Source organism: Cygnus atratus, chromosome Z (genome assembly GCF_013377495.2).
Source record: "Cygnus atratus isolate AKBS03 ecotype Queensland, Australia chromosome Z, CAtr_DNAZoo_HiC_assembly, whole genome shotgun sequence".
NCBI classification, from domain to species: Eukaryota; Metazoa; Chordata; class Aves; order Anseriformes; family Anatidae; genus Cygnus; species Cygnus atratus.
Window position 1 is genome coordinate 1,486,691 of NC_066396.1, and position 24,566 is coordinate 1,511,256.

The window sequence follows — 24,566 nt, forward strand, 5'->3', positions numbered from 1 at the left end:
ACACAAAATATCACTTTACCATTAATTCTGCAAATTAGACGAGAAAGAACAGCTTTGTGTGAAAGAAGAAATAGGGGTGCACCAGGGAGTTTGCCATGATACTGAACGCGAGCTGTGCTCCTGACACGTGTGGGGGCTGAAGCGAGTGGTGGACAGCGGGTTCAGGGCAAAGCAAAAAGTTTCCTCAGAATGGGGACTTGTCCCTGCTTCCCCTGATCAAGGGAGAAGCCACCTATTAGTGCCTGAGTGAGGGCTGTTGGCACAAGGTACAGAAAAGTGTCCTTCCCAGCTAGGCCTCGCCGAGGCCTGCTCGCAGCACAGCCTCAGGAAAGCATTTTGGCTCAGTGCCTCTTCTGGCTGGGGCCGTTCCGATTTGCCTTGCAAAAGCCTCATTTCCCATTTCCAGTTTCCATTCCGTGGGATTTGTTGTGCTGGCAGCAGCGGGTGTAGCAGACCGATGCCCCCGACACACAAAAGCCTGTTTACTGTGGTGGGTTTCCTCCTAGGTTTAACTTCTTCCTCAGGAAGTGAATTAAATTGCAGCTGTAGGTTCCTTTTCTCTGACAGCAAACCTTACATAATAAAACTCTAACTTGTCTGTAGGAACCCCTCTGATGACACATCAGTAAAACCCAGACCAAAGAGCTTGCAAGAAGCTCTCCCTGCCTCGTGCTGCCCAGGCTGGGAGGTTTCTAAATGCCATCGAACCACCAGATGCTGGCTGAAATCTTTCTCAGGCCCAAGAGGGATTTGAAGCAGAGCGGGGATAGTTGTGAAAATCCACTTGTTGAGCACTTAGGGCTCAGCACTGACGTGCTTTGAGGTTGCTCATGTCCCTTTTGGTGTCACCTAGCAGTATTTTGGATAGCTTTAAAGGCTGCTTGTGTCCTGCAATTACTGTAATACTAAGCCACGATGCCTGTGAGGGGCAGGGCACGCAGGCTCAGCAATCGCTGGGCTCTGAGCTGGCGGAAAGCTGGTGCTGGCACTTCTGGTGTGGAGCAACCAGCTGAGAAACAGCAGCAGGAACTGGGTGCGATGGGAGGTGGGGGTGCAGAAACAAATCCAAATCCCAGCTGCTCATTACGGATGGAAAATAGCTTGTGAAATGAAATAGCTGGAAGGGCGTCCTGGAAGCCCATCACAGGCAGCTCAGGGACATGGAAAGCGCTGGGCAGCCCACCCAGTCCTGCGGAGCAGTCGCTGCAGCTGCTTTAGCACTCTGCATGCTGGCGACAGTAAAAAGCCAAGGCCAGAAGGCTTTTTGTCTAGCCAGTATGGGGCCAGTTCCTAAGCGTTTGAAGGTACCCGCCTGCACAACTGTTTGCATGGTGGCGCCACGTCTTTCCATGCAAGAAGACTTCCTCTCTGGTGGTGTCTCCCCCACACTGACGCAACCCCTGCGGCATCCAGAACGTACCCAAATATTCACTTTAAATTGCCCCCAAGTTGCAAACTGCATTTGCACGTGGCTCAGGAGGGAGCAATGAGGGGGGGGATGGAGCCAGCAGAGGCAGGGGGCTGTGGCATCGCCCTGCGGTGTGGGCACCGATGCCTGGTGCTTGCTATGCAGTGTACCAGACCAAGAGAGGGAAATTGTATCAAAACTTTATTTATTAAACAAAAAAATGCACCATTGGAATAACATTTCTATAAAAAATGAATTATGAGACTGTTCTACAGTGCATTACAAAACCCCCTTTTTCTTCATGTAGTAGTATACAAGATTGTGTGTAGAAACAGTCTTTTTTTTTTTTAAACTGTAAGCAAGTTCCCTTTCTCATAGAACAAGATTTACACTTAAATATTGCAGTCACTATTCTAATTTGGTTAACAATGCTAGAGTCTGACAATTTAAAGAAACTGTTTATAGGCTCAAAATGCCATCTTTAGGCCTTTTGTAACAACAAGATTTTTTTTTTTCTTTTTTAAACTAAGGCTAGTTAAAGCTGTAGTATTACCCATTTCTATCAGAGAAACAAATCACTAGTTTGCTAAGAATTTTTGAATTACCTTGCGAAGCCCTTTAAACGGCGAGTCGGCACTGCTTTCACCAGTGTCAGAGCATTTAATTAGCAGGCTGGGGCCGGTGCTTCCCAGCTAATTAACTTAGGAGTTCGTGTGCGCACGACAGCCACGGTCACGATGCCCGACCCTCCCGATGGCTCCCGCTCGGGGTGAGCGACGCGGTGCCAGAGCCCGGCGCGCGGGGCCGTGGGCACACTGCAGCTTTAACAGCCTGCTTTAGGTTTTCCAGCCAGGTATCCCTCGTCCCATAAATTATCCCAAAGAAAACACTCGAAATAATAAATTAAATATTACTTATAAAAAGGTCCGCCCTCCCCCCCCCAACCGCCCCGTCCCGAACGTGGTGGCAACTCGCAAATGTAGGAATTGCCAGGTCTATTTTACAATAATAAAAACAGCATTGTTCCTTCTACCGGCGTTGCTTCCTCGCACTTCCAAATACGTGTACAGCATACAGTGAAGCCCGCGGGCTTGTGCCACCTCGTGACGTGTGGGCCGTGTTGTGTTCTCCAGCCCACAAAGATCAGGATGAGGATGCGTTCGATGCTTTTTGCTGAGAAGTTTAAAAAAAGAAAAAGGTCGTGGAACCTCCGGGAATCCAGTTCGACACCAGGACACTTAGTAGCTAATGGGGAAACAAAGCTGACGGGAAAAGCGATCGCTGATCACCAATGAAGTGGCTTTAATTGGTTTAAAAAGAAAAAAGAAAAAAATAAAGAAAAAAGCTTGGTTCCTCCAGTTTCCAAGGTACCCATTTCAGGAATGAGATCGAGGGGTTGCAGCTCAGCCACCTTCTGCTTGCCATTCGCCTTGCTTGCACTTTCCTTCCCTACACCTCTTTCTGGATTTAATGCACAACTGGGTGACGCTGCTGGCTTTCACCCTGCCAACATCTGCACTTTTTGTACCAAGGGTGCTGCTGCCTGTTCACGGCAGCTTTCACAAGCAGCCACACACGATCTGATGCGTCTGCAGGACTCAGAGTTGGGCGCAAGGACGGTGGTCCTGGGGACGGGTTCTTGGAGAGCGACAGCAGGAGTTAAACCTTCAGCTTTGGCTGTAGATTAAAATTCCCAACACTTCCCATGGGCTGGAAGGATTCTGTGAGGGCACTGCTGTACGCACACCCCCTTCCTTCCCCATGGGAACAAGTCACTAACAACTCTAACATCCCTGCCATCATTTTGCCTGGTGCTTCCTGGCTTGCGTCGTGTGTTTTGGCAGAAATTGTCAGAGCTTGTGAATGTGCACTGCAAACATGCCCGGCAGCTCCAGAGAAATGTTTTAAAGAATCATTTAGTCCTTCAAAATGCTGAGGAGGGAATCGGGCCGGAGATGCAGCAGTCCTACCTAAGCCGTTTTTAAAAAACTGGCTCTGGGAAGGGGTTAGTGAAAAGATGCTCCCGTGAAAATTGCAAGGATACGATGGTCCTCATCAAAAATATTTGCCCAAATGCTCTTCTAAATGCCCCTGGGGTAATGCCCAAGCCGTGTGCTTGGTCCCTGAGAAGGGACACCCGATGGCCGGCCCCAGATCGTGATGTAACCAAGGGGACATGCAAGAACATCGGCCTTCCCCTTCCAAAAAATAAACAGCTTCACAAAGGGACTGAAACTTCTCAACCAGAAGTGAACATCGAAGCAGTTGCCAGACAAATCCACTGAGCTGGGGAGCCCTGAGCCTTTTGAGCTGTTGATATTGCTCCAAGTTTTAGGTCTAGGAGGACAAAAAAAAAATATCTTTTTTGCCTGCTCGTTTGTTTTTCACCTGTTCACGGCAGCCCCATCGCACTGATTAGCTAATGATCTCCCCTGCTCCCGTTGAGCTTCACGAGCCTGTCATGCCTTGCCAGATTTCTCACTGCATTGCTCCGGGAGTGGCCACGGCTGAGACAGTCACGGGCTGTAAGGATTCTGACAGCTGAGGAACGTGTCGAAATCCAAAGCCGAGCTCACTGCAAATAAATAGAGCATCAGCAAACTATAATGTAAGAGTTTTGTGCTAAAACACTCGTTTGGGGTTTGCAAGTAACGCAGTTGATGTATAGGATGAGCTGTTTGCTAATTAGCTTTTCAGCCCTTAGGAATCTTATTAAAATCATCCTAAAAATCATCTTCAAAAGATGGTTGGCACCATCTCCGAGGCTCCTTGGGATCACTACGCCCAACTTTAGGGCCACGTAGCTCAGGGGAGGTCAAGGGCCCCGCTACAACAGGCAAAAGGAACAGAAGGAAGGCAGCCAGCTGTGCCCAACCTTCTGGGATTTGGGAAAAGAAAAACACACAATTTCAGAAAGTTGATGTTCTTACATGGGATAATTTAGTTTTACTGAGATATGCTGAACGTAAATTGAAATTTCTTGCTCATTTATTAAGAAAGGGGGAAGGGGAGTTGTTGGGCCTTGCTCGGGCTGAGCTGATCGGGTTGTCCCTTCCCAGGGATGGCGCACACAAAGACCCCTTTCAGCGCGGAGCTTATTGATTTAAACGGGCCAAGTCTGGAAATAGATATGCTTCGAACCGTCAGCAGTGCCAGATCAACCTGCAGACTTTGAGGGGCTTTGGTGCTGATGCCTGAACTAAATGGAAAGGAAGATCAATACCAAAGCGTTCAGAGAAAGCGCCTGGACACCGCAACGGTTGTGTCCAAACCAAACCAAACCCGATTTGCAAACCCGATGGTGGCTCATCACGCAGTTTTGGATGGTTAGACGCTTGCTTCTGGATTAATGTCCTATGATTTAAGTCCTGGAGCAGTTTTCGTTCCCAGATAGCCCGCTGCAAACCCAGGGTAACAGGTATTTTCTAAAGGATCAGGGAGAGTCAGATCCGACCTTACGTTCCTACTTCAAACAACGTCAATCTCTGCAAATATCGAAGGGGAGCTACTCAAAAGCTGCATTAAGCCCTCTTTCTCTGAGTGAAAACGGAGGTAGTGATTTCATAGGTCCTCACAGCTGAGCAGGGTTTTCAGCACGGAAGATTTGTGCAGTTTATTTTCACTAGAGTCTTTTGGCAACGAATCTCGGAGCTGGAAAGCTCAGCTGCCCGTACACACAGGATTTCCTTACTCTCCAGAAATATTTCATTAAGATCTTAGCAAATTGAATAACAAGGCATTTTTAAGGAGCGTTTTCACAAACACACTGGAGTTCCTAATGAAGCATTCGAATTCCTCCTTGACATCTGATTTTCCTTTACAGCACGGGGCTGTAGAAAATAATCTGAATTATTACTTCTGTTGCAGTGCCATTTTACTCAAAATATTTTATTCGGAGATTCACATTTAATTACCCACCTAATAAAAGGAGCTATTAGGTTGTAAAGATCCTATCCTTTCCATGCTCTTTTAAAATTATGACCCACTCAAGCTTGAAATCAAAGGCAGAGCTGAATGGAATAATTCATCTGAAACTCTCTTATTGGGTTTTGCAGCCTCCTAACTGATAAATATGCAAATCAGTTCCCTTTTGGTGATTCAGCTGCATAAACAGGGATTAGCTCTGAATGCAGCTGAAAATTTAGCAATAAAATGTGTGCACACAAAATTTACTCGATTCAGCCAGTTGTCAATAAACAGCCAAAGCACCGGGACCAGAGGGAGAGGGGATCACCGAAGACTTCCCCGTGTCCTGCTGCTCACCGCTCCTCGCTTGCTTTTCTCCTGGAGCCCATCTCAACCAGGAAAGGTGGTTTTGGAGAAACCCTCCTAATTCCTCGGTCAGTTTCCAAAGGCTCGCTAAAATGGCTGCATTTTTACAGCAACTCGCTAATACCCGGCACTCGTGCGAGATGAGGGGCCGCAGCGACAAAATAAATGAGTATTTTGTCTTCTCGTTTGTGCTGTTGGGAAAAGCTCCAACATTTTGGTGTGGTTATTTGCTACGGGTGTTTCTGTAGTCAGTAATTACGTAGAAAAACAAAAGACTGACCTACGACGCTGTCTGCTTAACGGCATGGCCTATGCTTAAAACCAGACTTGCGTGAGGTAAGACTAGAGCTATACGAAAAGCTACAGACCTCTACGGAGTAAAACATGAGTTAGTCAGGACAACTTGAGCTCTACGAAGACTAGGAGATCAAAACGAGCGATCCAGCGGCATCAGCTGCGACTCTGCGGCGATGGCGTCGTTCGTCTTGCCACGCTTTCATCACTTCAGGATGCCAGATCTACAGTTCCGTAACGTTTCCATTACTATCCTTTTTTTTCTTTTTCTTCTTCTTTTTATCTTTCCTCCAAGGACTTTGCAGGAACCTTCCTTGCGCTGAAGGAGTGGTACCGGGAACGAGACGACTTTATGGGGTCATGTAGGCGGGTGGTGTGCGTGAAATCCTGGTATGCTGCAGTGCTCCTGGATCGTTATCTATCCGTCACCAGCTCCTAGAAGGCTGAGCCTGTGATAGCGTTGAGCTGCTTCATTAGCCCCTCCAAACTGGCCATCTGTTCGCTCAGATCGTCCTGTTCATAAACCTGCAGGTGAACAAACACACGCAAATAAGCGGGAGGGGACAGAAAACGAAGCCCCCACCCAAAGCCTGGGATGTGGCAGGGACAGGGATGTCCCCAGGGACCCGGAGTGGCCCAGGGTAGGCTGTAGCTTGCAGCAAAGCCTCTCTGGGGTTAAGAGGTGAGCCTCTCACCAAGGAGGGCCCCGTCCTTCTCATTCCCCTCCAGCAGGAGACTAAGGTTATGTTTTTATGTTGTTGATAATGACGAACGGGAACCAAACGCTGGTGTCCCATATTCAGCAGGCCAAATCCCGCCGTACACACACCCGATGCAAATTCTGCCTCTTCCTTTAGCCAGGTTGAAAATGTAAAACCAAGACGTGGCACAGATCACTGCTGTAGCGCCTAGCAAGAAATTCTCCGGCGTGAGTAGATGAAAAGAGGTGATATACAACATGTATTTAGAATATTGCTTTTTTTTTCCCCTTATTCCTTTTCTTTTGCACTGTTTTGTCTCCTGGATCGTGCGAGACCTTTCTCTCAGAGAGCCCTAATAGGAGTGAAAAGATTATTCTAATTTCCCCATCTTTTCAGTTTCACTTATCTGCTTCTTCGGGGTTATTTTTCCCACCATTATCGGGTATTACTACGTACTCATTTTTCCTGCCAAAATTATTTCCTCCCCTTATCGCGGTTCTCACCCCCCTCCCTCTCCTCTCCCGCTATCTCCAGCAGCTCAGGAGAGGCTGTGTGAGTTGTCCCGTGGCTGCTATTAGCAGGGAATTTAAGGGCTCGCTTCTCCCCTTTATCACACCCTCCGAAGTCCATTAAAGTCCCCGGAAAAGTTTTACTGGCTTGCCAGAACTTTTTACGGCCTTCCTAATAGCTCTCAGCTGCAGCCTGCTGCCCGAGGTGAGGAGGCAGAGGCCATTATCGAAAAATTAACGTGCGGATAGGGGATTAGAGAATATAGCTTGATGACGATGAGCTTTGCGATGAGGCTGTCTGTTAAAGGTGGTTCTTACGTTAGAGGAGTCTTCCGTCTGCTTGTGGCCCTCCTCCGAGACCTCCGGGGCCGTGGGCACCGAGACGGGCAGCAGGGGTGACCTTGCTTTTCCTGCCAAGCCGAGGGATGCTGTTTTAACCTGAGCCTTGGGAAGGTTAGGCCCTGAAGGGAGGAAAAAAAAAAAAAAAAAGGCACGTTAAGAAGATATCGCTATGAAAAAGGGGACAATTTTCGCTTCGAACTCCCTCAGGGCAAGCGCCGGCCTCCAGGCGGGTCATGGAGCAAGCTTGAAAAAAAAATGTAGTTCATCTCTCTCTGAAAAAAAGTTTTTTACTGACTTTTCATTCCAGCTCGGAAGGAGAAAAAGAAAAATCAAAAGAGATTTCTTTACTGACAGGAAGGGACTTCCCAAGTCACCTTGCAAAACCCAAGTGAGATGGCGCATTGAAACAACGCATCGTGGATTTAAGGCTGAATGTGGGGACGGCCATTTCAAGCGTGCCTGCTCCCCCTAAAGCTACGGCTTAAAAGAAGGAACAAAAAAAAATCATAAATAACAAACCCTAGCCCAATAGCTTTTTTTCTAAATATCTCCTCCACTGTGATCTTCACCCAGTTCCCTGTCCTTTTTCTATTGTACTCTATTGTATTCTATTTGTTTGCCCTTTTTCTATTGTACTCTATTGTATTCTATTCATAATAGAATATTTTCTTATTTTATTTATTAAATATTGCCATTTTTCTATTGCTGTTGCCAGTTCAGCTGTCTCTGGAAGTACCCAGTTGCCATACAACACCAAACCACCTTCCCATCAACCCTAAATTTACACACCCATTTGTTTTCCCTTCCTCCCGCCTGACAATCTCTGTTTTCTTATAGATCATTAACAGGTCATTAAAGCAAAGCTTCTGAGCCAGGACTGGAGCTACCTGGAGAATTTCCCCAGCAGGCAGCATCTGCAGATGGAGCAGCGCTGGGCTCCCCAAATCCCAACAAATCACCGTGGCCGTGACAGCCTTCTGCTCCTTCCAGCCCAAGCGAGTAGCCAGGAGACAAGAACTGCAGATTAATCTTCCTCTATTTCAAAGAATTGTGCTTTTTTAAAATTAGTTTAGGGCAGGGAAAGCACCGTGGAGCAGAAGAGAGGACAAAATGCCTCCCTAAATCGAGTTGCCGACAGCATGTTCATGAAGAGAGAGCTCCAGCAAATACTGGCAAGACAAGGGCAGGAACACGGAGAGACTCACAAACAATTTCTTTGAGGCTGAGAATCTCAGATAATTTCATAGCTGGAGCTAGGAAAGTGTGAAAGCTTAATATGAGCTAAAAGAGATCACCACCGAGATACACTCACCCTTCCAGCTCCAGTTTAATCGCTAAAAAAAACCCGTAATAACTGGCCCTTCAAACTTCTCTGTATCTCAGAGTAAGCAGAGAAGAAGCAGCTATCCCCAGAGATTCAATCTCCTAAGTGATGCACATTCAAATCAGTTTTTTAAGAAGGGAATGTTTCTCACTTCCATTTCTTAATAAAAAGGCTTATTTCCAAAGAAGGGCACCCCTCTCCCTCCCTTTTTGTCCTCCTGATGCTCTGTTACCTCCAATATATATACCTTTATACATATATATAAAAATATAAATATATAAATATATATATATATACAGGCTTTTCTGATGCTTCACATCGCAGCCTGCTTGGTTTTCATGGGCTCGTGGAGAAGGAAATATTTGTTGTGATGGCGAGGAGCTCATGTGAAATGCAGACTACGTTTCGATTGTACTCCTGTAAATCCTGCGGTAAAAGCCATGTTTCTCATATGTGACTCATTATTTGTAGTAATTGAACTTAAAGATCCTCTTTTCTGCGCAAAGACAGATGTTCCCTCCTGGATATTGCTAATGAGAAGCTGTAATAATGATTAATAAGTTCAGCCTGGGCGTCTTTTTGCCCTTTAGCTCTCAAAAGCAACAGGTGAATTGTGATGTTTGTCACTAAAATGAAGCAGAGACGATTTCCTTGTGCAGAGCCGTGTATTTCAAGTTCTCCAGCAAATGTTTTACAGCACTCTTCAAAAGCAATGCCTCTAATTCGTAGTTAGAAGAGTCAGCCCCAAAGAGGCAGTTTGCTAAACCTATTTATTTCTGCGTATCAGGCCAAGAGATATGACGATGGACGTGAAATAAACCCAAGACAGCGTCCATCCTCTTGACAGCAGTACCTTGGGAGAACTACTTGGCATTCATTCAATGAGAGTTTAAGAAAATGAAGACGAATGCAAAAATTGAAAGGAGCTACTTTATGGAGAGGTGGCAAGAAATCGTGCTTAATGGAAAAGGATTGGAGTTAAAGACGACTACGGGTGGAGTTCCTCGAGATCTGGATTTAGGACCAAAACTTAACATTTTGGTACATCAAATGGGTGTGTGATTATGGCATCTATTAGTATAAAAGGTCGGAAATACAGCTGGAGCTGTAACAACACAAGGAGAACTGCACAGACCTTTCTGCCTAGCTGCTGCTCTGGTGACCTTCCCCAGCAAGGGGACTGGGATGTGCACAGCAGCACTTCAGCTGTTAAAAGTGAGGGATGAGTCCTCACCGCTCCTTCCATCTCCCTTGACAATCTGCGGAAGGAAACACCTTCCAAAGTCCACGGAGAGGCTGGATGAATTGTCTTTCAGAAGATCCTCTCGCTCTTTTTTTGGCTGCACAGTGAGCTTACAAGGCTGGCACGGAGCAGACACCCGTTCATTACGAGTCTAAAATTATCTGAGAATGAGTCACCTCTCTGAAAGAGAAGAACGGGAAGTTTTGCTGCAAATTCTGCTGGCTCTGAGAGCAGGAAACGAGGGAAGAGAAGAGCCTGCACACCTCTCAACACAAGCTTGCAAGTGGAGATGTGCCTCGGAGAAACCAACTACGATCTCCAGATGTATGAGGGAAGAAAATTTTGGCAGAAACAAGGTAAACAGCAATGCCATCTTACGAAGCGTTGTGAAGATCCTACCTGGGATGCTCTGTAGAAGCCCAAGGACATGAATGCAGGAAAAAATGAACTGGACAAAGTGTTGGGAGGGCTTTACTAACTGCCAGTGACCAAGAGGAAGAGTCTGTGTGATCATCTATACAGGGAATATTTCTCTTTTCAGAGTCCACATTTGGATCAAGCTCACCATGCTGATGTGTTCATCACGGAGATCACTAATGGGCTTACGAAGGACATATCTACCGTAAAACATCAGACAGTGACCGACCACGGTTATAGAAAGGACATTTGGCTTTTTAAAAATTTTTTTACCTTCCTTTCTAATAGTCATCTCTTTGCAAATATATACAGCCCTCGTCGAATGCAATGTGACAGCAGACAGGACACTGGAGGAACTCTGAGAAGAGGACTTTGCAGTAAGATGCAGTGTTGTGTATGTGCTACTGGTTCCAGTTTTTAACCTGAAGCCATTTTAGTCCATTGATTCCAGAGGGGAACAAAATGCTGTATTCCATACTTAATTAATTTAAAGCTGATCGTTGTTTTTATTGCTCTAGGTTTTTCAGCAAAGCAAACAGTATTTTGGATTAGGAAAGGTATTTGCAGGCAAGTCTCCTAAAATCGATTTGGGAACTGCAATAAAAGATATCCAAACGGGGGATGAAGCTTATATAATAATGATATATGATATATCATATTATGATATAATGCTTATATACAATAGCCCAACAGACAGGGCATATATCAAGGACGTGAAGGAGATCTGCAGCTGAAGATCACTTGGTTTGCAGAGGCAGCTGAAAATGGAGTGTAGCAGAGATTTCTTTGGTCTCTCATGGCAATTACTCTCTGCGAACTGCCCCCTTTTGTGTGGCTCTGCACTCCTGTCAATCCTTAATGCCCTTTGTACTCGTGAGTCTCCCATCCCAAATGCCAAAACTCTTATCTGCCACCAGCACAACAGGGATTTAATACTGGCCAAAAGGGAAGCAGAGATGAAAATCTCTTTTTCAGCTCTTGATCACAAAGAGCCTTTGTTTCTCTCTTGGCCCATGCAGCGATTTTACCATCTGACAGAACACCTGAACTTCATCTGCCAGAAGAGGAGCCCCACGAAGCTGAGCATCCTGGAGGCGTCCGAGGTTTCTGAGTCTTACTGCAAATCCCCGTGTGTGGATTTTGCGTGTGTGTGCAAAGTCATCTGACTCCTAAACATAGCTACGAGTTCTTTGGGTTTTATTTCAGAGTGACAACCTTATACCCTAGGGGACTCATGGTTTGGGGAGTTCTTGCTAAAAGATATTACTATACAGAGTAATTTTAACTAGGTATAACTGATAAATAACACAGAGGCTGCCATGCTATACCCTCTCCAGAGAGGGTATATATATATATCATATATATATATGATATAATGCAGCTGATGCATCAAACATCTCCCAGACATCACCAGAAATGAATGCAGCCCTGTTGGGAAAGCAGGGTTTCGTCTGTCTTTTACGCCTGATTCCATCTGCCAAGCGCCCAAAGCCATTTTTGTTACCTCCCCCTGGAAAACTCCAGCTGGCAATCCTTCTGTCCTCACTGGAGCTCTTCTGCTGGTAGGTGGTTACAAGCTGACCAAAATTTGTTCCGGCCTTCCTATTTCGCGGAAAGCTTTCTGAGCTTTGTTAATAAGATTTGCAGTTTATCAGTTTGCCTCACCGGCCTCACCTGGATGTTTCGCCAGCGGTTTCTAGACTGCCTCAACGCTCTGCTCCTGCTCATGTTTTTATTCATAAGGAGGAGCCACTTTTCAGGCATTTCTGGGGCTATTCAACAAACTGCTTAAATACCTTTTGCAAAGTCTCCAAATCCTGTTATAGTCTTTTCTATCCTGCTGTTGTCCATCCTGGTTTCCTTGCAAGCTTTGCCTGCATTTGGGTAGTGTTAACTGAACAGAAATACTCGCTCTCCATCTCTCCATCTTTTGGCAGCCCGATGCAGGGTTACCCACATCATGTCCGGGTGATCCTACCTAAAGATTTAGCCAAAAGCTGTTGTGAGTTGCTTCCATAAGGAGCTATGAATCACAGCTTCAGGAATGTCTTTGGTGAAAGGGAACACAGCCAGTTTGGGCTATTATCTGCCCCAAAACCTTCTCTCGTGTTGCTTATCTTGCAGGCTGCACTTATTCATCCATCCCTTTTTGGTTGCGGATCGATGTATTGGGGTGCAAATACACTTTGCTGTCGTAAGAACTGAGGATTTTTGGAGAATGAAAGTGCCAAGATGTGTCCTGTACAACGGGACCATAAAAGTCAAAATAAGCTACAGAAATCAGAAGTAAAGTCAGACATGTAATTAAATAAGGATAATCTTTTCTTGCTCCCACATCTCATACCTTTACCACATATTTTTCCAACCAGCATCTTTCCACCTATAAAATAGCGTCAGTTTAAATGACTTAGAAGTTGAAACATAAAGATGAGACCAACGTGTATAAGGGAGCTTGCTTGTTTCTCCATGACAGAACGCTCCCATTTTAAGTAACACGGCACCTCTCAGGAGAGCAGAAGACGTAACCGCATGAAAAATATGAAGCCTTTGCTGTTTTACATTATAGTTGGGGAAAAAAAATATTTTTCATCGTGAAATTGAGTTTCTGCAAATGACTTTTGAGGTGATAATCAATAGAGGCTTGGCTCATTCCGCAAGGGAAATTGTTCTAAAAAGAGACAAAGTTTAATTTAGGAATCTTTGAGAGTAGGAGAAATAAAGCGAAAGGAGAAATAAAACACAGAAAGAGAAAGGAGTCATTTAATTACCCGCAAGAATACAGTACCGAGCAAGTACTGGGACTGCCTACTGGGGAGGTTTTTGAAGTAGCACTGATGAATTTCACACCTTTTTACGTGCCATGGCTTCAAAACAGGTATATAAACAGTGATTGTGGAAAGGGCATTTCAAGACAAAACCAACACAGGCTGCTCAGAGACCTGGAAACATGGCAGAGATTTGGTATAACGCTCCTCTGTCGTCTCAGCTGCTCTTCGTGGTTTTTAATCTATTTGCTACGAATAATACATGGGATAAATAACTGTTAGGGCAAAACGGACTCATTGGCTGGAAGAAGTTTTCCTTCTGGATTTACATTATTTTTATTTTTTTTTTAATTTTTAATTTTTATTTTTATGGAATTCAGTGCTATGTTCTATTGAAATGGGTCATTTCTACCAAAGGGGAATCAGTTCGCTTATCCAGACCAGCACCTCAATCCTGACTTCACTTTACACCTTCCAGTCGCCCTGTCAATTTTAATGAGACAACTCAGGTGTCTCAAGTTATCCGTGTGCTAATTAAACTTCACTGCACCAGGGCCAGGTTCCTCTAATACACAGGACTGACCCTTTTATGACACTTCTTTGTCAATATATCTCCCACTTGAACGGAGAAAGCTTGTTTTCGTAGAAAGCAACATGGAAGACAAAGCATTTGAGAATTGAAGGGGTGGTAGGTAAAGGCTGAAGGAATAAAAGAATAATTTGCTTTTTAATCTGGAAGCTAACAATACAAAAAAGCTCTAAGATTTCAGAATAAGATGTGCAAGAATTAATCATTCCCATATTTTCCATGAATCTATAGACCATGCTTACTGTACAGCATGATAGAGAGTGCATAATCTCAGATATTTACACTCACCTTTAAAATAAGAAAAAAAATCTCTAGACCAGAAGGATTTTCATTCCCTATTAACAAAAGAGTTCAGATTTGCCTTTAAATGCAACTGAATTCAAACTAGAAGCAGTAGTTTTTAACTTGTGTTTTATATTGGCACTAGGGTTTTTTTTATTGTGAATGGTAAATTAAAAAAAAAGACCCTGAATTTGGTTGTATAGCTAATTAGTTACAGCAAACTGATTGTTCAGAATAAGTTATACACGATTAATGAAACACATCAATCTAGCACCAGAGGGTTCTAAATTTATGCCTCCAAAATTTGACTAATTCACGCCAAAATTTTGCCTAATTTCTACTTTGCTTTTTATTGCAATTCTTAGAGGGTCTTCCATCCCATCCTAAGAAGAAAGGTCTGTTCATGCGAGAGCAAGCCCATGAAATGTAACATCATTATTCCCATATTCACCTTTCTAAGGATAAGTGTAACTTCAGTATCTACTGAGGCCCCAAACGCTTGCTATGTGAGATTATCACGACCCAGGATTCACTGCTCGTATACCAATATATCCTTTTTTCCTCTTGATTTCATCCCTTATTTGATTGTTACCTAATATTATTAAAACTGGCTTTGCAAATCTTCAGTTTTATCTTGTTTGCTCACCTGCACATGGAAAGGATTTGTAGGACTGTCCAGGCAATATTTAGTTTCTGCTTTTTGTACAGGCATGTTTCCTGCCACGTCTTTCCCTCACTCTTCTCTTTTACTCCCCAAACATCTGACATTGAGAACGCAGTATTTTTTTATTATTATTTTTTTTTCCCAAAGAAGCAAAGAAATAGCAGTTTCCCTGCGGTGCAGACCTTTCCCTGAACCCCAGACTCCAGACTGTTTGGGGCATACCTTACAGCTTCGCAGGAGGAAATGAAATCAAGCTCAATTCTGCTGCACAACCAAGTGGTTTTTAGCTCTGGGGCATCCACTGACAGCGACTCCAGGAAGACTGATAAGATGAGAATTTGGATTTCCAGCTACATTTTTTTTTTTTTGGTGAAGTAGCAATAGGAAAAAAAAATGCAGCACTTTTATAGTCTTGCAAAAGGCAAAGGAGCTTGAAAAGGTTGAAGTTACAGCATGGTGACACAGTATCAAAACCACCACTTCAGAGGCAGCGTTTTCCATCACTTGCTTCTGCAGAAGAAAAATGACATCCTAATTCAGGCACATTTAAAGTGCAGCTGATCATAAAGACCTAAAAGGAATTTTCATTTGTGAGTGGGGAAAAAAAAAAAATTCTTTTCTGTCCATTTGTGGGATTTATGTCGTATCTATAATGCAATGAGCTCAACACTCCATCAAACATTTTCTATTTAACCTGAAAGGGGACTGAGTCAAATCACTTCTACGGCTGTGCACATGATTAGCAAAGAGGAGTGAGAGCAGCCTCAGTGGGGATTGGAAAGATCACGGACTTATTCTCACGCCTTCTGAATAAGTGTTAGGAACCTCAAGTGCCTGCTCACAAAGCCGTGACGAAAAGGTGAGATCTCCTATAAAATATCAATAGGAAGGGCTTAATGCAAAGAGTTCAGATTTATTGGGATCAAGTAAAAAATTAGGGGGAAAAAAAGGAAGAAAAATGGCAAATTTTAGCTTCAAATTAGGCTGAAGCCATGACCCAACACCAGGAGCACAGCCTTTTTAATATTTATTCCTACCCTCACGGCCAAATCCCCCAGAACTGAATAATGATGCCCGTATGTCTTTTTTATGAACCATATGATATAGTTTAACAGCTAATTATAATGCCGCTACAGAGATATACTGAATAGATAAAATATTAGAGGCGATACCCCCTTTTAGCATCAGGTCAATCAAAGCCAAGAAGGAGCTCATCTATTCTCTGGGCAAGATCCAAAACCTAATTTCAACGCTAATATTGCCTGAGGACTAGTGTTAGACACCAGCTCTAGGGCTATCATCTGAATATTCCTCCCTCAACCTTGTCGGTCAACAACTGTCAAAAATTCATGCCTTATGCTTCCAAAATCCGAAAATGCAGCTGGGACTCCAGCAGGTGGCTGGCTGATGGCGAAAGGTCCGCTTAACTTCAGGTTCCTGCTTTCTGAAGTCTTTGCTGGAAATCTCTGCATCACTCCCTACAGTCCTCTCTTGCTTTTTCCCCTTCTGAATTCTGCAGGCTTGTTCCATTAGTTACGTATTGTCTGAAGGGCTACGACACCTGATTGACATGCATTTAAAAAATTGGACAGCAAAGCAAAGAGTAGTTTAACAGATGTAAGTGATGATGAATCCATTCCTTATGGCCCTACTACTTCATTACACGGGACGTGTAAAAAACGTCTCGAGTCGAAGAAAAACGTAGTGAGAAAGTAATTAATTCTATCAGATTGAGAAAGTAAGAGTTATTCCAACGTGGAAATTGCTAAGAACCTTTAATCACGAGCTTTGTAAAGTCACAAAACATCTTCAGAATTTCCCTTTCATGGTATCTGTGGCCGAGCTATCAGGCTAATGGTAGTATCAAATACACAGAATGTGAAATGAAACGTTGTTTTTTGACATCTCTTTTTTTAATGCTTTCTCTCTTCACTTCCTTTCAGCCGTCCAGCTGAATTAAAAGGGTGGCTGACCTCCCATTTTAAGTGAAAAGAAGCAAGAGTTTGAGAGCAGTGGGATTCAAGAGTGGGTACTGATGGAGAAATCCAGTTGTGAGTGAGGACCAGAATCAGTTCTGCCCACCCCACTGCCCAGGGGCACAAGTAGAAGTTAGCATTCACCAAGCAAACTTTTCTAAAAGGAATTGCTAAAGGAGACAACATCAGTCTGGCTAATGATTATGAGGACAAGTACATTGGGAAAAGCAAGAGAAGCCATACAGGGAGAAAAATACATAGCCCCCGACATCACAAAATAGCCGGGGGGAGATCAGAAATAAAGTTATACACAAATCTAAATGCTAGAAATTGTGATTTTAATATAACAGTGAATACAGTAGTCTGAATGCCATACATAACCCAGCAACTTGTTTTCATCTGCATGACAGAGGCCAGCACAACAGAATATTTCACTGCTTTAGCATTTGCTCTATTTATTTTTCATGGCTTTATGGCAAAGCATCGCCACGTTCAGTGCTTAATTTTGCCTAATAACAAAGTCCTGCGCATTGCTTATAGGAAACACTGCATCTGCCTACATGTGATTACTGACCTAAACCAAGGCAATTTCTTTTTCAGGATGACAGGGCTCTGTGAAAATTAGTAACAAGCCCCATATTTGTCTTTTTTTTTACCTCCCCCATGGTTCAAAGGTGAACTCCAATTGACTCCCAGTCCAAAACAGCCCTTTGGAGGTAACTACGCTTCCTCGCTGGGGTAAGACAAGTAGTGAAATGCAGTGCTACATAAAGATGAATGGACTCTGTTATATATAAAAAATAATTCAGCGGCACTATTTGGCAAAAGCAGGTTCTCCAACACGTAAGGATTTATCTGCTTCTGCCTGCTGTCAGAAACTGGATTACTCGCTGATGGATAGCAGGTGCTTCCAGTAAAAATGTAGGGATTTTTGGGGGTAACTTGCTTGTTGCAAACGCTGAACCGCCATATGCTGTGTGGCAAGAAAGCCACGCTCAGAAAGCACTATCAGAATGGAAAAAAGAAAAGCTGAAATCTCAAAGGTCGTCTGAGCCAAACTGGAGACCATCCAAGGTAAAGGAGTAGGGTAAACAGTTAAAATGAGATGCCAGTTTGCAAATCCTTCATTTTCTTTTTTTTCCTGGTAGCTGTAGCAGTTAGCGTGGCTAGCGCAAATTATGGCACTCAAACAGTCCCAGTTCACACAAAGAGCAAAATAAGGAGCACCTCTGGCTACATTATGAAGGAAGCAGACCCCACTCACACCATACAACTGCTCTCGTTTGCTACAATGGTGAAGTTTCAGTCCAGCCCTCTGGAGCTGGAGCTGCTTGGGCACCCAGCGTGGCCCATTGCCCCCCTCTGCTGGAGCCCAGCGGCTCAGGGGGACAATGGATGAATGTTGCACTGTGGCTCTATGCAACCACTTCATCTAACCCCAAAACTTCACTCAAAAGTGGCAATATTGTATAAGCTTTTTTTTTTTAATTATTATTTTTTAATTATAATTTCCTTTCTCTTCCTTCCATGCTTTTTTTTTTTTGTTTTTTGTTTTTCTTAATTTTTGAGTGGTTTGCACACTGGAGTGGATTGCAGTCAGCCCTTTCCCAGCATACATAAATAGTCCTTTCATTATCAAAAAGGCGAGCCTCGGAACAAGTCAAGCAGTTGGCACTGGTTCAAGTTACTGTAGCACAACAGGAGACTGGAAACAAGACCAAATGATTAATCTGGCACCTCATTTAATTCATTTTTATCACTTGCTTGTTAGCTCTGATTTTGAGCTATTGCCTCGTCCTGAATTTTTATTCCAGATCATCAGAATGAGTTATTGGATTATTATAATAAAAAACGTGTATATATTCACTTTCCATCCTGTAAGCATTTACGGATATTTCTTCAAGGTATGGGACAGCTTTGTGCTCCTTTTTTTTATCTCCTGAATTGAAAGCAAGTGGTTCGGAGTGGTACCGGAGACCAGACTCTTACCTGTTTGAGACAGAAGTGGCGTGTAAGGGACTTTCGGTTCTATTGCACTCATGGGCGGAGGTAGCAAGGGGTTGGCGAAGCTGCGGAGCGGGTGCGTGGGGCGGACGCAGGCGGTGGGGATGGTCCTGCTCGGGGCGTCCTCGTTGCTGGAGTGCTCAGGCTGCGTCGGTGGTAGCAAGGAGGGTTGCTGCGGGGCTGGTCCTTCGTTTACAGCTGCATCAGTTAAAAAAAAAAAACGACAAGGAAAAACAACTATTATTGAAGTATTTTTAATGGACCATTTCCTACTTTTATGGTCATTTTCAGCAGAAGGTACAGCATTACCCTTCAACAAGCTGCAAGAAACATGTAAACATTTTCATCACAAGTTATTGGCAGCTGAATTAAAAAACCAGATGTTCCTCAGAGCAGCCAGGTGCCATTTAAAGCAAAATATATCTTCCTTTAAAAAAAAAAAAAACACAAGCATGATATTTTCATCTCCTTCTCTCTTTCCTCTCTATGCGCTTTTAAATATTAAAAATCAATAAAAACACAAATATATCATGTGGAGATTGAGACAAGCTATGACTGTGGAGACTCATTATGTTCAGCATGACGGTACAGCTCCAGTCACAGAGGAGAGAAGATAGACTCAAAGAAAGGACTTAATTAATTTCCACATAACCAATCACCGAAGTTGTTTTTCCTTGAGACGGCTGTAACGTTTAGTGTGCCAAAGCCCTAGGTTGCTGTTTTATTAGCCTATATTCAAAATCAATTCTTCAGAGATTTCCATGTGCCATGTCAACTCTCTAATATAAAGCCCAGCTTCCTGACGTTCTGCAGAGTGTCTTAAAAGAAGCTTTCAGCCTCAACTTTTGTCACCAGCTTTCCATGCCATAAAACAGAAGCAAACGTAGCTAAGATATAAAGGGTCAAACAGAAAAGTCCTTTGTTTCTACAGCCCTCTAGAAAGCAGTGTTGGCTCTACTCTACTAATTGGCAATGTGATCATGACTGTAGGGAAGTTTTCAGGATTGGGATGGTCCCCAGTGCTAGCATCACCAGTAATGGCACTGTGAATGAAGAGAAAGCTGATTTGGCAATCTGGAGTTGAAATGCAACCTATCAGAAGTAAAATCTTCCCATTCTTCCATCAAAAGTTACAGCACGGAGCATGTGAAGTGAAAGAGACGTTGCACAGGACAGAAGAAGACAGCGAGAGGCGGGATCCACGCTCACATGCCGAGCATGAGCTGCGATTTTACCTTCGCTGGAAACGATTTCCTTGACGAGATGTTTAGAAGCAGAAAGCTTTTTGTGTTACTAACTCCTTTACGGAGCTCCAGTGTTACCCACCCAGCTGACAGCACGGCAGGAGCACCAACAAAGACGCAGCAAAGAAGAGGCAAAGCGGCCATCAGCAGGGACGGACGGGTGCTGAGCAGCCACCAGGTGCCCTGCAGGGCCGCTGAGTAATTAGCACGAGGTGGTGCACAGCACCCCAACAGTGATGGGAGCGGGATGCCTTACGACCTGGCTGCCTTGCCCAGATTTATGGCTCTGCTCTTTAGGAAGAGAAGTCAGGAAGAGAAATCACGCCTGCTGTTTACGCCTGGAAACAACTCGGTGCCACGATGCTCACGTTTCAAGAAGTTTAAGAAAACAAAGGGAGAAAAATGAATTCCGAAGAAAATGGATTTTGCTCTTGTAATAAAACTGTAATTGGAATAAGCAACAATCATTCAAGTTAATTTTTTTTCTAATCTTTACAATTTCTTGCTGCCTACCACGACAAACCCAACTAATTGAGTTAATTACAAGAGGACCGGTGAGCAGAATTCCTTGGTGGTGCTTGACGGATGGCAGCAAGTTCATTTTGCCTTGACACAAGAAAGACACTGCCATTTCTCCTTCTATTTTGCTTTTGCTGTCAGATGGGAATAAGAGGAATGGATGGAAACCACCATCTCATGTCTTCTCTTCCAAATCCCAAGGCTACAAGCTCGGGCTTGTAGCCTTCCTCAGCCCCTTCCCCAGCTTCTACCCCACTCTCCTTCTCCCACCCCATGGAGAAGCACTGAAAAAATGTTTCTTCTTGGCAAGACCATCTGCAAGCCCTGACGTTATTTACAAGCAGAACAGGAAGGAAGCAAAGTGGTTAGTGAAGAGCACGATCACAGCAGGAACGTGTTTAATTTGAACGTGTTGGCTTTGTCCAACGTCTCCTCAGTACCTACGCCAGCCAGGATGGCTCACAGCACACCAGTTAATCATGCAGCTTGTGTCAGGAAACAGGAATCTAAGAAAAGCTCAACCTTTTCTCAAAGAAAACAACCTTCTTGACTCACAGATATCGGAATTAGTTATTATACTGGGACCCAAAATACTCCAGAGGATCTGGTTTCTTTCAGAGACTGCTGCAACAACCAGAACTCATTGTGTAAATAACATGCAATTACACAGCCAAGTCAAATCTCAAGGCATTTTATAATAATTAATGTCAAAGTATATAAGTAATTACTACCTACTAAGTGGCAAAACAGTTTTGAAAAATGAAAATGAGGATTTTTCCTCTTTTCCACGGCCCTACTGCTTGTTCCTATGGCAATAGCGCAGACGGCCCCGGCAATATCGAACCCCACAGAAAGCAAACCAATTGCAGGATCAGACCAAGGTCAAAATCATCTACAGTTTGTGAAAGTTTGGTCGACAGTGGTTCATCTTCCTTGTTTCCACCTTCGAGGCTTTTTGCATAATGAAGCCATTACCTAGCTCTGCTTCTTTTTCCTTCCTTCCCCAGCAGACCTCTCTCTGTTTTCTTCTCTGAGGGCAAATATTCCGCATAAAGCAGCCAGAGATTTAAAGATAACTTGCAACAGGGTAGGGCAGGAATGTCGTTTTAACCCATTCCACCCTTGCTCACTGCCCACACATTCAAGAAGACGTCACAACGTCTTGGTGCTGTAGGCTACCGTGGGTATTATGCCCTTCTCTCCCTTCTCCCAGTCAAGGAAGATGCAAAACAGCAAGTGAGACTCACAGAGGTATCCATCACAACACTTTCTGGAGCAAATCCTTTGCCTAAAGTGAAAACAAAGCCTTTTGTCATTGTTTGTAGCCTCAAAATGTCTTTCAAGATGTTTGTCAAAGTCTGAGCTACCCCGTGGAGCCCAGCACTTTTCACTGCATCCTTTAAGAACAGATCTTTTGGGAAGCTCTTGACCTGCTTGAAGAGACGAGGGAAAATAGATGCTTACTGTTGCTTACCACCAAATACCCTCCCTGGTGTTTGCTGCGGCGGTGCCCTCAGATAACAAAGCCTTATCAGCTGGCATCAGCATAATGATCTCTGTATTACAAGACTTTATATTAAATTGCTGGCTTACTGTATGGGTATGTTTTATCTTACAGATTTAGCCATAAAATCTGGAGACCTACATGACTTGCTACACAAAAGATTTCATGCTATTCTCTAGCTATTACTGAAGACAAAGGTGAGATGACTCTATTAAAATTAGAGGCTAGAGCTGTTTTTTTTTTTTTTTTTTTTGAAGGTAAGTGGTCTAATGAAAGTATTTCATGCTCGAGAAGACCTTTTTTTATCTATTTAAATTGCAAGCAGAGAATTCTGGAGGAGTCCGGAGGAGAAGGCAAGCCACGGGAAGGACTGCTGAACAGACAACAGTCACTTGATTATGGCTCAGCCATTTTTTATGTCTGGTAACACTTATATTTAGCAATTGCATGTTATGGCTGGCAGTGGCATCAGCTGTCATCAAGCAGGCAAGCCAGCTATTACTCAAGGCTGGCTCTGGCTGGGGCCTGACTCTCCTTTTCATTTTATTTACTTTCCTCTTCAGCAGAAAATTTATCCTAAAGATAAGTTGCAGCACTTGAATCTTCAGGTCAACAAGAAAAAGCCTTCGAAACCAGAAAAAGCCTTCCAAAAAGGGTGTTCAAGCATGGTCAGCATGGCAGGATGCAAAGCAACACCCTTGCTAATGGCCTTGCACATGATTTATTCAGAAAGTGCTACGTCTTGATCAATAGGGTGCTCAGCCATGGAGTACCACCTGTAGGGAATTATTGCAGAGGGTTTTGTGTTTTTTTTTTTCTGACCCAGATGCAATTGGTCAACCATCAAGTGAGTTTTTCACCGAGGGGTAAAATATAAGAAAAAGCTCTCTGTGTTGTCTCTTTAACTGCTAGTTGCTCCCCAAAAAACCCGCTTGATCATCTTAAAACAACCAAAATATAGTGTCACTGGAAAACAAACATGATTTCCATGTACTCGTCTGTGCCTCTGCTTCATTGCTGTGCTGCTGTGTAAGGCATAGCGAGGGAAGAGAATATTTCATTTGGGGGCACTCACTGTGATCAGAGAGCTTTGGAAGTCAATAGCCTTTGCTAGCAGGATGACCGCAAAAGCTATAACAGATTGTCATTTTACATTGTAATGGGCTTCGATAATGTTCAAAATACCATGCAGGCCTGATTACCCAGACCTCAATCATCTGAAACTAGCCATTATCCAAACAAGACGATGTGCGTCCCCCATTTTTGAATTATTTAATGGGAAATCGCCTGAACTTTTGTGCATTAGCAACCTTTTGTTCAACTCTCAGGCGTGCTGCACCTCAAAGACCTGGGCAAACCCATACCTGTCCATACAGAACAGCCAGGATTTTGGCCATTTCTGGTTTGAAAAAACCTCATTTACACGTGTGAATCTCCTGGCTGGTTCAGGCAAAAGCTGAATGCACCAGACACATGTGGCTTTGGGGCTGTGCAAAAATAGCTGGTGCTCAACTGATCCCCAAGCAGCCACGTCCCAGGCAGCATTTTCTTACCCTGTGACATGAAAGATTTCCCTAGCTCTATTTCTGGCTGTGTATCACACTTCCAGTATTTCTCTCCAAGTCATTTCAGAAACAGACCAAAAAAATCAGCCTTTTTTTTTTTTTTTCTTTTTTCCTTCCATTTCCATGATTAGGCAAGCAACAGGTAGCTATTTTGTTTCCAGCGTCTAATGTATATCATGCAAGAAACCGAACCTCCTTTGTTTCTGTGCACTGCATTTGTGGAGGATTTGGTACTGACTTAAGCAGCAAATCAAGACCTGATTATAGCAGTGAGGCCCTCCAGAGGAAACTGCCAACTGGCTTTGAAGGCACCTCAACAACCACATTGAAGAGAGGGGGAATGACGTTGGGGTGATGAGCAGGACACCTGAACCCACCTTTCACCTACAAGCCCGCTGCTGGATTTCAATCATCGGTCCCCGAGGACCTGTCTGAACTGACTGAAAGCAACAGGCAAATAGAAAGGAAAATAAGTCCTTCCAAAATTAATTCCCCGCGGACCGGCAGCGCAGACTCTCTGTGATGTGAAAGAAGACGTGTAACAGATTGACATTAATCTGTCAATAATTCAGGCTTGGTATGCAGTCGAGGTGAGGGAGAATTAGAAGGAAACAGGAGCCCTCCAGCTGTAATTAGTATTCCAGAGCACGCTCGCTAGGTTGGAACAAAGACCAGCTGGCTGCCGGTGCGGGAGAGGCTTGCGAGGAGCTCATGGAGGTGAGGCTGGGTCCCGGCTGCATGCGTGCACCTCGCCAGACCACGATAAGGTGATGTGGGAAAACCCAACCCCCAAATCTATTACTGCACGGGGGCAGGATATGAATGAACGGGAGCAAATCTGAATACAGATCTCACTCTAGGGAAGAGGCGAGTGATGTCAGACTAGATAACGGCATTCAAATGCATAAAAGGTAGCTGAAAAAGGAGGAAAATAATTTTTTTCC

General features: G+C 44.0%; 1 protein-coding gene across 1 annotated transcript in view; it reads right to left on the reverse strand.

Annotated features, from left to right (window-relative positions):
• Positions 1 to 6,409: 6,409 nt before the first annotated feature.
• Positions 6,410 to 24,566, reverse strand: part of DCC (DCC netrin 1 receptor) — a 280,795-nt gene continuing 262,638 nt past the window's right edge. The window contains exons 27-29 of the mRNA XM_050716343.1: positions 18,776 to 18,988; positions 7,503 to 7,645; positions 6,410 to 6,499 (exon numbers count right to left, since the gene is read on the reverse strand). Coding sequence (XP_050572300.1) covers positions 6,410 to 6,499; positions 7,503 to 7,645; positions 18,776 to 18,988 — 446 coding nt within the window. The remainder of the gene's footprint in view (positions 6,500 to 7,502; positions 7,646 to 18,775; positions 18,989 to 24,566) is intronic.